Source organism: Oxyura jamaicensis, chromosome 13 (assembly GCF_011077185.1).
Source record: "Oxyura jamaicensis isolate SHBP4307 breed ruddy duck chromosome 13, BPBGC_Ojam_1.0, whole genome shotgun sequence".
NCBI lineage: Eukaryota > Metazoa > Chordata > Aves > Anseriformes > Anatidae > Oxyura > Oxyura jamaicensis.
This window is the reverse complement of record NC_048905.1, coordinates 57,972-71,597: the sequence shown is the minus strand read 5'-3', so window position 1 is coordinate 71,597 and position 13,626 is coordinate 57,972. Positions and strand designations below refer to the sequence as shown.

The 13,626-nt window shown below is 50.6% G+C and overlaps 1 protein-coding gene across 1 annotated transcript; it reads right to left on the bottom strand.

Moving 5' to 3' along the window:
• Positions 1-2,832: 2,832 nt before the first annotated feature.
• On the bottom strand, positions 2,833-8,205 carry LOC118174046 (sulfate transporter-like). Its single transcript, XM_035339053.1, is given in 3 exon segments — positions 2,833-6,700; positions 7,527-8,162; positions 8,164-8,205. Coding segments are annotated over 3 exon segments (2,268 nt in total). The 3' UTR covers positions 2,833-5,110.
• Between the last annotated feature and the right edge of the window lie 5,421 nt (positions 8,206-13,626).

The following is a 13,626-nucleotide window of genomic DNA, read 5'->3' as shown; positions in this document are numbered from 1 at the left end:
TAAGTGAGGAAGACACTTTTTAAGCACAGTGTGGTGCTCGGGTTAGCAGCAAACCTGGTGCATGCAGTGCAAGCTTGGCATGGGTACTGCAGCAGCCACCTGCAGAAAAGAGCTGTTCTCTTGCCTTTCCCCAGCTTTCCCTCAAGCACGCAGCCCAAGCAGGGTGCCTAGGCACAGCCCCTCAGCTCAGGGTCCGGCTCTGCCCAAACTCTGCGCACTTGCCCACAGTCTCCGTCCGCTGGTTGCAGCTTCTGTGTTTCTTTCAGGTTGCCAGGGCACCACCCACCATCCATAATGTTCCTCCACACAGGGCACCCACACAGCACTCAGGGCACTCTGGAGGAAAGGGTACAGGCAAATGAAAGAAAAAGAAAGGGATTTCTCTCCCGTGGCTGAGGAAGGGTTAATGACGTGGCTGTTCCCTGACTTTGAATGTTTTGGACCAGGATTTAAATGGAGGGTTGCGTGCACCCCACTGGGTGGAAGAATTTAGAAGCTGACATGAATGTGTCAGAGCAAAGCCTCTCTTCTGAAAAATGCAGGTAGAAATACGGTACAGCAAAGCCATAAAAAAGCGAGAGCAGCAAGCTCCCAGCTGAGGACACAGACACCCATCACCCTGCCCAGCACGCTGCTCAGGGAGAGGGGGCCCAGCAGCATCCCTGGGTTGTGCTGAGCCCCGCCAGAGCTTTTCACCTGCAGCCAGACTGTTAGCCAGACCCTGCCCAGTGGCTCCTTCATCACCAGGATACCTCCAGGGAAGCACTAAACTGCCCCTAATCTTGTTTTTAGGAAATCTAATGCCACCACCTGCAGCTCCCTGCCTTCTCCTTCCAGCTGAGTTTTATCTGCCAGGGAGAGCTTACATGGGTAAGCGCCGTGCCTGTGCTGGGAGCACACAGACTGCTTTATTGCAGCTATAGAGCTGCAGAAGCAACTCCTTGCCATTATACAAAGTGTGTGTTTCCAGGAGCAGGCAATGGGAGCGAGCAGTTCATGCAGCAATCAGCGTCTCATAGGCTTTCTAGAAGGTGAAGCAAACACCAGCAGCCACGACAACCTTTATTCCTTAAACTTCCCCAAAGGGAGCATTTCAAAGCATAAAAAGATTTAAAGCTGTCCAGCTGCCACTGAGGCATAATTAACAGCTGCACAGTCAGCTCCAACCACAGCTGACAAAGCCTTAGCAGCAATCCTCTATTTATCACACTTGTGGAGTATTTATAGCTCCTCAGCAAGGCAGGGGGATGAAAGAGAAGGAGAATAACAGGTGAGCTGCTTACTGGGAGAGATAACACTTGCTTTCGCCTGCATGGCATTTCCTCGCTCGCTGGCAGAGTGGCAGGGGAAGGCACACATGGTGCCCTGCAGAGCACGCTGGGCGGCTGGGGTAGGCAGCAGCCAGTCGGAGCTGGGGGATAGCAAGGGGCTGTGGGTCCCTGGTAGGGGTCCGAGACCTCCCAGCATTTCCTGCACTTCCTGCACGCAGCCTGTTGGCCCCTGTGGCTGATAGTCCAGCATGATGTCCCTGCAGCTGAGTCCAACAGCCTGGCACATCCGTGCTAGGGATGTAGACATGTTTCCCCCCAGTCCCAGGTGAATGTGGAAGAATTTGGGCAAACAAGGGGACCTGGGCTGTTGTGGTCAGGTGCTGGGGGCAGATGGGTGCCCCGTGCCCTCTCCAAGAGCCCTTTTGTCCCCAGGAATTGTCCCACAGCTGTTGCAGCTCCTTCACACTGCTGTCTGCCTGGGCCAGCAGAGGCAGGCAGTGAGGTGCCAGATGGTAGAGGTCCCATGTTGATTATTAGCTACCCTTGGACAGTGTCACTTGTGTCCTATCTCATCTGTGTCATTTACAACCCTGGACCTCTTCATAGGAATTGATATGAAAATGGCAGATGTCCTTGAGCTACCTTGGAGAGCTGCAGGAACAGAGAGGCTGTGTCACCAGCACTGGTGGCGGTGGCTGGAAAGCAACAGGGGGCTCCAGGCAAGCAGCGTGTGCAGGAGCTGGCCAGAGAGATCCCCGTGCTCTGGAACTTGGAAGGGGGTTGTCACCTCGCTCCTGTCCAGGGACAGTGTCCTGCAACAACTGCCAGGTATTGCTTTGGCATGTTCACCGCTCTCCACGGCTCCCTAGCCTCTTCCCGTGGCAGGGGCTGCGGGAGCCCCTGCTCTGACGGTAACCTTGCCCCTGCTATCTCGCACCAGGCGGTGCCCAGGAGTTACCACCAGTGATACCCGAGACTTGGTTTCACTTCCTGCTGCGGCTTTACTCACCCCACTGAGAGTGTAAACACATCTAAAGTCTAACTAAAACAATTTAATTTTCCTCATAAACAGTCTTGTAAAGAAAATGATGGCAGTGCTGTTCCAAAATGGAAGAAAGCCACAGTCTTTGCAAGGCTTCCCTTCTCTGCCAGCCTGCTGAGTCCCTCCTGCTCAGACACACCACAACCCACTGCTGGGTGCTTGATGCAGCTCCCTGGGGGCTGCCTCATGATCTCACAGCCCGTGAGGCCCCAGGAGGTGCTCCAAGAGCTGCAACCCGCTCCTGCCTGCACCCTCTGCCGCACACCCCTGGCCATCTGGCCCTGCAAGGCTGGTACTGACCTCCTCTGTCCAGTTAGTTTTACTCAATGCTTCCAACCCTGCTCCAGCAGGCAGCTGGGCATGCTGTGCTCCTCAGTCTGCTTGAAGGAGTCTCAGACTACAAGGAGATACCTTCCTGAGCAGAGGCAGCAGCTCTCCTTTTCCATGTACTTTATTCACAACAGCCTCCATCACTGGGCTTCCAAAGAGCTGTCCAAGCTAGAGTTCACTTCAGCAAACATCTTTGGTGCCACGTTTCTTAGAGGTGGCATGGAAATAATCCCATATTAAACCAAAATGTACACAGTGTTTTTACAGATGGCGCTTACCAAAAAGCTATTTTTGTACTTGACAATGCTGCCGAGCCTCGCTGCTCAGAGCAAGGACTCCCCCGTGGGGATGCAGAGCCAGCAGCACGCTGCCTGTCCCAGCGCACCAGCAAGGAAAGGGCCCATGCCTGAGCGAGCCAATTCTTGCTGAGCACCTCCCGCAGTGCTGCGCACACAGCATGGCCCTGGCTGCCTGCCACCGCATCCCCCAGCATCCCAAGTCCTTTCTGGGATCAGGGGTCCTGGCTCACAGCACCACGGCCCTGCCCCTCATCATCATCCCACTGTGCATTCAGAAGGCAGCACAGATTTTGGCAAGCACTTGGAAAACCATGTCTTCTAGCCACTGGACAAGCACTCCTGGTTTACAGTTTATAAAGAGTAGCTGGTGATCTCAGACACTGTAATTCTATTTTATTTTATTTTTATTTTATTTTATTTTTTTCCAGGAGGGAAGCTGCACTTTCAGCAATGGGAGTTCTTTGCAATCTATCATGGAACTGCAGCAGGGCAAGGCACCCGTCCTGCCCTGCAGCAGAACGTCCGGAGCCCCACACAGCAGCCGAGCAAGAGCTGCTGGCTGGGGCAAATCTCAGCAGTCTTCTGAAACTCATTTGCTTTTAAGGGAAGTGCTTTGCTGTTGCTGGGTTTGCTGCTTTTGTTTTGTGGCCACCAACAGACTGTTAAATTCTCTGCTGTAGGGTGTTTGGAAGACAAATGAGCCTCTGCGATCTATTTCCCACACTGACACAGGGTGGATGTAGGGGAGAGACGGCCAGTCCAAAATAAAAGTGGCAACAAACAGATGTGTGTCAGTGAGGGAAGGAGCAAGGGGGAATGCTCGGTCTCACCCCCAGTTCAGCTGGGCCCAAACCCCCCATGTTTCAGGAGGTTGGTGAGTGGCCTTGCCATCTGGCACCCAAAGATGCCTTGGAATGTGCATTTCTCTGTGATTTTTGAGATTGTACCACAAGAGGGGATTCTTGCAGCCCTTTCCCTAACTATTCTGGGTATGGACAGTGGAGTTGCACCTAGAAGAAAACTCCATGAGCTATAATTGCATTTATGAATGCTCCTAAGTGTGCTCCGCAGAGCAGCTTTTCCTTAGTGCTGCATTGGGGAACATTGCTATTGATTTTTTTTGTTTTGTTTTTTTGTTTGTTTGTTTGTTTTTATCACTGAGGACAAAAGGAGGATCAGGACAGTTCCAGATTTAGCAGGCTCCATCCTTGTCTTTTAAGAATCCGAACTTCTGCACTTCCCTTTTCTCCTGCATCAAGCCTGCCCTCCCCCCAGGCCTCTCTCAACAAGCCCCTGCAAAGTCTCTGCTGTGATTTCCACCGTGCACACAGCACAGTTAGAGCTGCTGCTGCCCGAGGACTGCAGCTGTAAGGGACAGGGATGTCCCATACTGCTGGCCCCAGTGGTCAGTGTGGGGTCCAGGCCACCTCCAAATGTCACCCAGGCTCCAAGGGACAAAGCCCCAGCTGGGAGGTGGCCAAGTGCTCCCTTGTGAGAGCACCCAGAGGCTCCCCAAGCCTTGGAAATTGATGCCCCAACTGGCTGAGGTCCCCTTGCACTCAGTGGGGCTGAGGTCCACTCTCACGGGTGACTGAAAGCAGAAGGGATGGAGGGAATACATGCAGACCCTTCCTTCCAGAGGGGCAGGCAGGGCCTGCCTGCAGATTGAGCTGGCAAAGGGAGCGCGGCAGCGCCTGGGGGCCTGTGCAAAGGTTGCGGGCTGTGCAGCACGCCTCACACTTGCCACCCAGTGCCCACGCAAGCCCGGCACAAGTGCAGGAGCCAGGGGGCTGCAGGTGCGCTGCGGTGGGTTGGGAAGGAGTGGACAGCAAGTGGGAGAGGCACCACGGGGCAGCATCTCGCATGGATGATCCCTGGGGAAGCCGGGAGGCCCACGTCACTGCGCAGCATCTCTTGGCATCACAGCCCTTTCCAAAGGGAGAAGGGTAAAAGCCAGCCAGGCTCCCAGCCCACACAACCAACCCTGAAATGCCTCTCAGGCTAGGGGCGATATCTGCTGAACCCCCTCCCTCCCCAGTCATTTTGCCCCTTGCTTGCTGCTCACAGTTCCTTAGTCTTTCTTCATGCTCTGATCACATGAAAACTGAAATTGCTCTGAAGCACATACCAAGCCCACCCTCCTTAGAAGTCATTCCTCACACACAGGTCTACAAAGATGTCTGGACATGCGGGTCTTCGGGGTCCAGGAGTGCATCCTTTTTCTCTTGCTGCATGTGGTACCACTGCTCAGCAAACTGCACTGCATCGTGGATGCTGTGGAAAGCCAGCTGCCCACCACTGGCTGCCTGGCCAGCCCAGCCTCCCTCCCGTAGCCGGTGGCGGATGGAAGGGTTGCAGTTGGCCAGGACCACCTGGACACCAATCTCCTTGTAGTTGTGATGTGTGTCCTTCAGCACGGAGAGACCCACGGTATCTATGAACTGCATCGCCCCACAGTCAATGATTAAGGTGTGCGTGTCTATGGAGGCAGGGCAGACATCTGGGGGTGACTTCTCAGTCCTTGTCTTGCCAGGTTTCAGGCAGTCAAACCCAGTACCAAAAAATCTTTTGCCATTGCCCGTGTCTGCATTTCCCTGGCTCTCCACCCTTTGATGCCTAGCAGCCAGCAGGATGGGATTTAACTCAGTTTTCTGGTAGAGAACAGTCGTGAAATAAGCTTTGTTGGCATAGTAAAGGGATGACTCAAAGCGGAAGATTTTGATGTTGGCAATACTGCTGAGTTGCTTGTAAGTGGCCTGGTCCTCATAGATCTCCGTGTTGCCAACCTTGCCCAGGAGCGTGGCCCTGGGTCTCTGTGTACGGAAGATGATGCAGAGCAGAGCAAAGCAGACGCCCATGAGGAGCCCGATCTCCGTGGTGATCAGCGTGGAGGCCAGCATGGTTGTACACCACACCACCGTGTCCAGCTTGCTGAGCTGCCACATGCGAGGGATGTCGCGGAACCTCTTCAGCCCCCCCCCCTACAGGTTGGCAATGGTGACCACCCCCAGGATGGAGGTCTGCAGTGAGTAGAAGAGCGGTGCGATCCACAGCAACACTAGCAGCAGCACCAGGGAGGTGACCAGGCCAGAGACCTGGGTTTGGGTCCCCGTGGACTCCTTCAGCAGAGTCTTGGTCAAGGCTGCAGAGCTGGCAAAGCAGTAGAAGAAAGCCGGGATCAGGTTGCACATGCCAATGGCGATCATCTCTTGGTTGGCACGGATGGCATAGCTGTGCTTTTTGCCAAAGATTTCCGCCAGGGAGACGGTCATAGCAAAGCCAATAATAGCAATGGGCAGGGCATCGACTGCCAGGCTGGAGAACAGCTTCGTATCTGGTAGAGTGGGCTTCCTGAAACCAGTGGGGATAGCCCCACAAACGGCCGACTTGTATTGCTCTTGAAAGTTGAAGTAGTAAGATAGTACTGTGGCTACAATGACCACAAGCAGCTCTATGGGGAATGGGGCCTTCATCCTGTCCTTACACCGGTCATTGATCTCTTTGACAGGCACTATGATGGCCAAAGCAACAAGGCTGGTGAGCAGGTCACAGATGTTGGTGTTGTGGATGTACCTGAAAAGGTCAAGCCACGTCAGGATGAAGGAGCCCACCCCTTCATGCTGAGGGATTTTCAGTCCCAGGAGGTACTTCATCTGGGAGGTGATAATGGTGAGGCTGGAGCCAGTCACAAAGCCACTGAGGAGAGGTTCTGACAGGTAGACAGCCACAAAGCCCAGCTGTAAAACCCCCAGCAGGATCTGAAAAGCAAGCCAGCCGTATCATTAGCATCTATGAGAAGGGATAGAAGAGGTGGCCGGCAACTTCTGCCAGTCTGCTTCCACTTCAGCCTCTCCAGCTACCCTGCCTGCTGAGCATTCTGCGTGAGACCAAGGCCTCTTTCTTAAGGAGTTAATCTGCGGTATGAAGAACTAAAGAGCTACCTAGAAGACTTGTCTGTGGCTGGAGATGCCATACAAAGAAGCCTACATGATCCTGGTTACTGTCTCCTTCAAGCAATAAGGGCTCACAGTTAACTCTGAAGGTGCAGGGAGCAGCCACATCCAAAGAGCCATTAGCATCTCTCAGTGGCATCAAGACAGTGCCACGCAGTGACTTTAGTTGTTGCAGTGGGAGGGCCAGAAGCTGTCCACTGACAGCAAGACCCAGGCAGTGGGGACACTGCACGGCCTTTAATGGAGGCCCTGCTGATGTGGGGTCCTTGTGGGCTGTTCTTGCCCACCCTAACTTGCTCTGACCTGCCCTGTTGTCAGCTCGGGTAGGACTGGGGTGGTGGGAAGGTGGTTCACGGTTCCCCTTCTTCCCTCGCATCTGATCCTAAGCACGTTTCAGACACATCCAGACATCTGGCCTATCACATGGGGGAAGCAAACCCCCAAATTCATCTGTGTTTGGGCTTTCCAAATCACTACAGTTGGGTCAAGGGTGCAAGGGTCTAGTTATGTTAGGAAACATTTCTCATGGCTTTTAAGTCTGAAGTGAGACTGGAGCTTAGAGCTGTTAAGCTCAGAAGTTCCTAGCAGGGAAAGGACAGAGAGGAAACAGCACAGCAGTGAACATCTGTACCTGGTAAAGGCCAACCAGAAAGCTCAGGGAAAGGGCCACAGTGATGGCATAGCAGCTCCTGTCACAGGTAGCCGTCCCATTCCTGGGGGAGGTGGAATTGTCCACCAGCACAGAACCAGTGCTGCCATTGCTGTACCCTGCTAGCTGGAGGTGCCGGTTCACAGACTGCCCGATCATCAGGCAAAGGACCCCGAAGGATCCAACGAAGTTGTGGCGTGAAGTGGCCATGGCCACGTAGATGATATTGCAGAAGAAGTTGGTATAGATTCCGTAGATGGGATCCTGGCTGGCTAGCAGGGAGTATGAGATGGACTGAGGGATGGCAACTATCCCCACCAGGAGCCCAGATACGACATCCCCAAGTAACTGTGTCCTGACATCATTCTGGGGCAGCCAGTCCAGCACTGGGAACAGCCGACAGAAGAAGGTGATGATGGTTTGATGATTGCATTTGCAGACCTCTCTGGCTTTCTTCAGGATGAAATCCTTGGTGCTGAAGTCTGTGGGCTCGTTCTCCTCCAACCTGACGCGTATAAAATTGACAGGAGGCTCTTCTGGGGTTAGGGAGCTCAGTACATCTTTGCTCTGTTCTGACACCTGGCTCAGCGTGCCATCCATTGCACCAGGAGAGCTATGGCAGGAAAGCAGGCATGCCGTGAGGAGTTGCATTCATATGCATAAAGTGCTTCACTTAGCTCCAGGGCTTGTGCAGATTGCATGGATAAGCAAATAAAGGAAAATAACCTCAGACAAATCAAACAGAAAAGCACCTTCCTGCGGTGCCAGTTGATTTGTTTGCTATCAGTTACGGACCTAATTAAGCACAGCCCCGAGACCACAGTTCACATGGCATTCCTACTGGCACAGATGGCCACATCAGACAAAGCTACGACAAGTGCTGTGCTCTTGGCTAAAAGGACAGCAGAGTGGCTTAAGATCAGACAATGTTATTTCACTGAACTAAAACCTGCAACCCTGCATTTCCTGACAATGCTTCCACTTAAACAAAACCTATTTTGACAATGTTAAGGCATTCCAAGTGATGTTTTAGGAATGCAACACGTGGGTAAGGGAAGTTATTTGCAAAGTATTTTTCCCTTAACATTTTGACATTTTAAATTACATTACTGGCTTGCATCAAGTAAGCCCATTACAGAGGCTGATATCTGTGGAATGAAAGCATTCAACTTCTTCCATATTATTAAATATTTGCCAGAGCTACTCAAAGTTTTTCAGTCAAAATACAGTTGCAACAAAACACACCTTTTTGTCAAAACTGATCAACACACAAAGAGAAAAATTCTCCTGAGTGTAGACCTAGGCTCTGGAAATTGAACTGGGATAATGAATTGAGGCAATGCCCATTCTCCTACCCTACGGGTTCATTTCACATCCCTGGGCCTGACCGCAGTCTCTTACCTCTGGCTGCAGGAGCCAAGGGACTGGGGGTGTTTTCCTTGGGTCCCCCCCTTCTGCTGGCAGACCTGTCTCCTCACCTCACAGCACGCACTGAGCAGAGAAAGCACAAGCGAAACAACAGCAAACCTGTTTCATTTGCCTTCCTTCTGGATCATGTGTTGCTTCTCTTGAGAAAACTGAATTATTCAGCCAAGCAACTGGCCCTTTTATCTTGCTGCAGCTGTTGAAGGAAGTGCAGCCGGCCAAACAGAGCTGTGTTTTGAAAACAAACATCATTCAGGGAGAGTAGTTATGATGAAAACTTGTTCTGGCCATTAAGAATGATTGAAGGGGTTTTGGAGAAGTGCTCCTGCCAGATAACAGCATTGCTAGTATCTGGGGACATGTTGGCTAAACAAGGGCAACACCACACAGAAATATTCCTGCGTGTGCTGTGACACTGCCCCTCCCTGGGGCCCAAGTCCTGCTGGGCTTCTCTATGCAGATCTTCATCTATTCTGGGCATCCTTTTTCTCCATAAAAACAATCAAACAACAACATTGTTCTTTGCTGGTAGCTTTTCTACCAACGTGCTCCACCACCGCATTCTCACCCCAGACTCTGCCCCACACACACTCAGCCACATGCCGGTTGCTCGCTGAGCACTCCCACCCCTGCTCTGCTATGCTGCACGCAGTTTGTGCGTGCCTTCACAAAGGCTTCATGCACTGCAAGCAGGGGTGTGATGGCATCGTTATTTCTGGGCAGAGAGAGAACGTGGCATTTGGCAAATCTGCGTAACCCGCATTCTGCTTGTGCTTTTTAAAGAGCGTGGCAAAGGAACAAGGGATTTTTTGTGTCAAAGTAATAAGGGATTTCGCATTGCAGAAGTGCAGGGCTGCACTGCCTTCAGAGGTAAAGGTGAGCAATTGCATTAGTGGCCAGGAAAAAGGCAATGTCTCATCACCCTGAACTAAACCAGCAGCCTTATAAGCTTCCCTTGCAATCCGTGCCAAAAAACCTACAAGAGACTTCTCAGCATGTATTTCTGCTTGCAAGTCTCATCTCAGTCTCTGCTGACTCTTTTCCATCTTGTTTCCATCGACCTAGCCTCAGACCTTGCTGGATGTGCCGCTGCCCCTGTAGCAGGACAGCAGCGCTGCCTGGCAGGGAGCAGCCTGGTCCCCACCTCTGCTCCTGGCACTGGCTTTGTTCTGGGCTTGGCAGTCGAGGACTGGGGCCCATGGGGTTTGGAGAGATGGTGGGGGGCATGGAGAGATGGCGCTTTCACAGGTCCATGATTTAGATGTTAGGGGGACGCCCTGAGGGAAGAGGAGGGGAAGATCAGCATCCTGAATTACGTTTATCTCATTAGTGCAAGGCTGTATCTCAGTAATTAGGAGCAAATAAATGAGAAACATCAGTGCTCTCTGGCAGCAGGAAAAAAATGAGAGCATATGGCAGGGGAGACAGCTGCTCAATGTATTTAGCTACTTATACTAATTCTTTTTCTCTGCTATTGCTCCACAGCTCATTTCCCTCTCCCTTCTTTCAGGAGTGGACTATTTTTTCCTTGGCTTCTTCATTCCCCTTGTCCTTAGAAGATGATCCCTTCATATGCTTTATAATCCTTCCTAGTTACAGCTCATTTTGTATCTTGGCCTGTCTGCTGATATCATCTTTTTTTTTTTTTTTTTTTTTTTTTTTTCTATTTCCTTCCTTAGCAAAGGACCCAGATCTCCACCTTTTGTATGATTCCTTCATCTTGAAATCTAGTCACTGAGGGACTGGCCAGTCTTTTAGGTTGGCTTATTTGCTGGGATGAAACACATCTGAGCACAATCCATCCTTTGAATTTCCATCTTATGTAGGAAGCGTTCCTTTCTAACTCTGGATCTCTGGTCTTGTCTGTGTCTTCAGCATTATTGTCCTCCAAATAAATGGGACAAAGCACATTTTCCAACTGTGACAATATCTAGGCTACCTTTAACATCAACCCTGCATGGCAATTCTTCTCCAAGTTCCATCTTGTTCCATGTATTGTATCTCTTTGGTGTGTTACCATTTCCTTTACCACTTGGCATAAGTTGTTAAGTCTTGATTTACCCATTCTCTTTTGCTTCTCACAGGTTTAACTCTCGGTGTGCAGTTCTTTTTCCATCCCTCTGTCTCTGTGCTTCCTCCACCACCCTTTGTGAATGCGACTTTTTAATTGTCTGAAGCCTACCCTACATTTTTTCCCTTTCTTGTGTGCAAATTTTCAGTTGATTTTTTATACTTGATTTTAAAGTATTCCATACTTTCCCTGCTATTACATTCTTGACCCCCTCGTCCCAGCTGGCTTCCCTGTGGGCTTTGGTTCTCTGCACTGATCTCTTTGAAGATGAAGCTCGTTGTGCGAGGGCAGCTTCAGCTTGGCCCCTCCAGCTGGGGGCACTGAGGAGAGGCCGTTCTGTGTCCTCCCTCCTGGCAGAGAAAATGCAGGAGCATCCTTGCTCACACTGAACACTGCGTACACCTCTGAAATCACTTTTGTTGCATGAGGTGAGGTAAGGGTAGGAGCTGGAAATATTTCACATTTACTCAAGAAAATATGTAACAGACAAGCTTAAAAAAGAAACCCACAGCACTTCATGTGACCTTGAGCTGGCTGAGGCTGCAAAGTCTTCCAAATGCAAGGTGACTATAGCTACACTTCTGAAATAGTTTGTTTTCAAATGCATGTTCCAGGGTTGATCTTTATTACCACCATAAACTCACCTAACTGTTTAACTCCATTATGGGAAGGGTTGGGTTGAACGGGCGGTATTATCTTGAACCCTGCAAGTGTAGGCAGGACGCATTGCCTGCCAGCAATACGGTACCCTGTTTTTAAGACAAGCAGGAAGGACAAAATTCAGAGTTGTCATTCATAGCACGGTATGTGAGCAATGTGACATCCATCTACACAATTCCACTGCAAGCAGCTAGAACCAGAGCAGTGGAAACCCACGCTCCAGGTACAGGAGAGACCGACTTCATTCTTACAGGGGGTGGTGATGTGTTTCTGTCCTGCAGTAAAACAAATAACATAAAATTGTCCGGGTCCGCAATGGGCAAATGTAGCGAGTTCACTTACCTGCTGCTGCATCAGTGCAATCTTTATGGTTAGCAGGCATCTTGGTCAATACGGCTTTATGGTTAGCTGACATCTTGGTCGATACGGCAGTTCTCTTTGGAGCAGAGCTAACAGCACTGCACAAGGATTTATTTGCCTTAAGACTCGTGAATGCACTTAAAACTGTTTGGCTCCAGGAAGCCCTTCAAGCAGCGTCCCCAGTGTCTTGGCCCCAGAACTGGACCAGCCTGCCTTAGCACAGGGGGGCACCTCCCTGCTCTGCAGGGCCTGGGACCACAGCCCACTTCCAGAAAATACAGCAAGGGCCAAGAAATGGTGCCAGGTAGCTAAGAGAGGTGCTTTTCTTTCCCTTCAGATTTGGGACTTAACCATCTTTTCAAATGGCTACTGGTTCTGTTCGACATGGAAATGAATTTTCAAGATGTAGTCATTTGCAAAAACATTTTTTTTTAAACAGAAACACGAGAAAAAGGAGACAAACCCTGAACTGGTCACACTGCTGAGACATGGTGAGTTGCAACAAAAGCAGAGGACAAAAAAGATGAACAGAATTGCTCCTGTGATTTCCTAGAAATAAATTACTCACTTTTTTTTTGCAAGAGATAACACCAGAGAATGTGGAAGCAGTACACTCAGTCATCCCAGAAAATAAAACAGTTTTTGCAGCCTCCTGTTATTTTGCAGGGCAGTTAATGATAATGTGCAGGGGTCACAGCAGAGCATGCAAGACAAAGAGAAAAGTTCTTCTCAGACAATGTGAGGCCAGGAGTGTCACTGACCCGCTGACTACACTTGTTAATGCAGTCACTCCGCTCTAAAGCTTGAGAAGGTCCAAGGAGCCTACAAATAAACAATGATAAAGAGGACTGCTAATGATAATTTGGACTACTGCTCTCTCCCAGCAATTAGCTGTGAAGACAGACATGCAAGGAATGCTTTTTCTTAGTGTATTTTGGAAGATGCAAGATGGAGCATATGTCCTTGAAAAGGGATTCAGAGTAGGGATAGCAGAGCTAAATGGATGCAGAAGAGCATCTTTGGACACAGAGGTCAAACACCGCTCGGCAGCCTATCGAGGACACCACAGATTGGGGTCCCCCCTGACATGCCCTGCCCCAGGTCCTTTCCCCAGCATGGATGCCCACTCGTAGGACACAGAAAGAAACCAGCACTTCATAGCACATCAGCTAGAGGATTTGGGGAGCAATCCCAGCCTACATAAGGAGGATGAAAACAACGCCTTGCTAACTTTGCAGCAGGTTGTTGCTGTTTGCCGGCTTTTTCCTGCGTGATAAATGCCCAGTGCTTATGACCCTTTTGCAAATTATCCAGCTAATCATTGAAAATTCTATAATTGCTCTGTAAATTGATTAGAGATGTATGCAATGAAATGAAAGCAGGGAGACACATTACTATTTCATACCACATTGGCACTTGGCCCAGGTTGCTTGGCATCATTTCAGGCTGGGCCCGTTTGTTTTATCTGCGAGCCCTCCGCACTCCCAAGGCCGTGCTGGCTGCCACCAGCCCCTTTAGTGGTCAGCCAGCCCGTGGGGTCACCCTATTTGAGATGAACCCAACTTT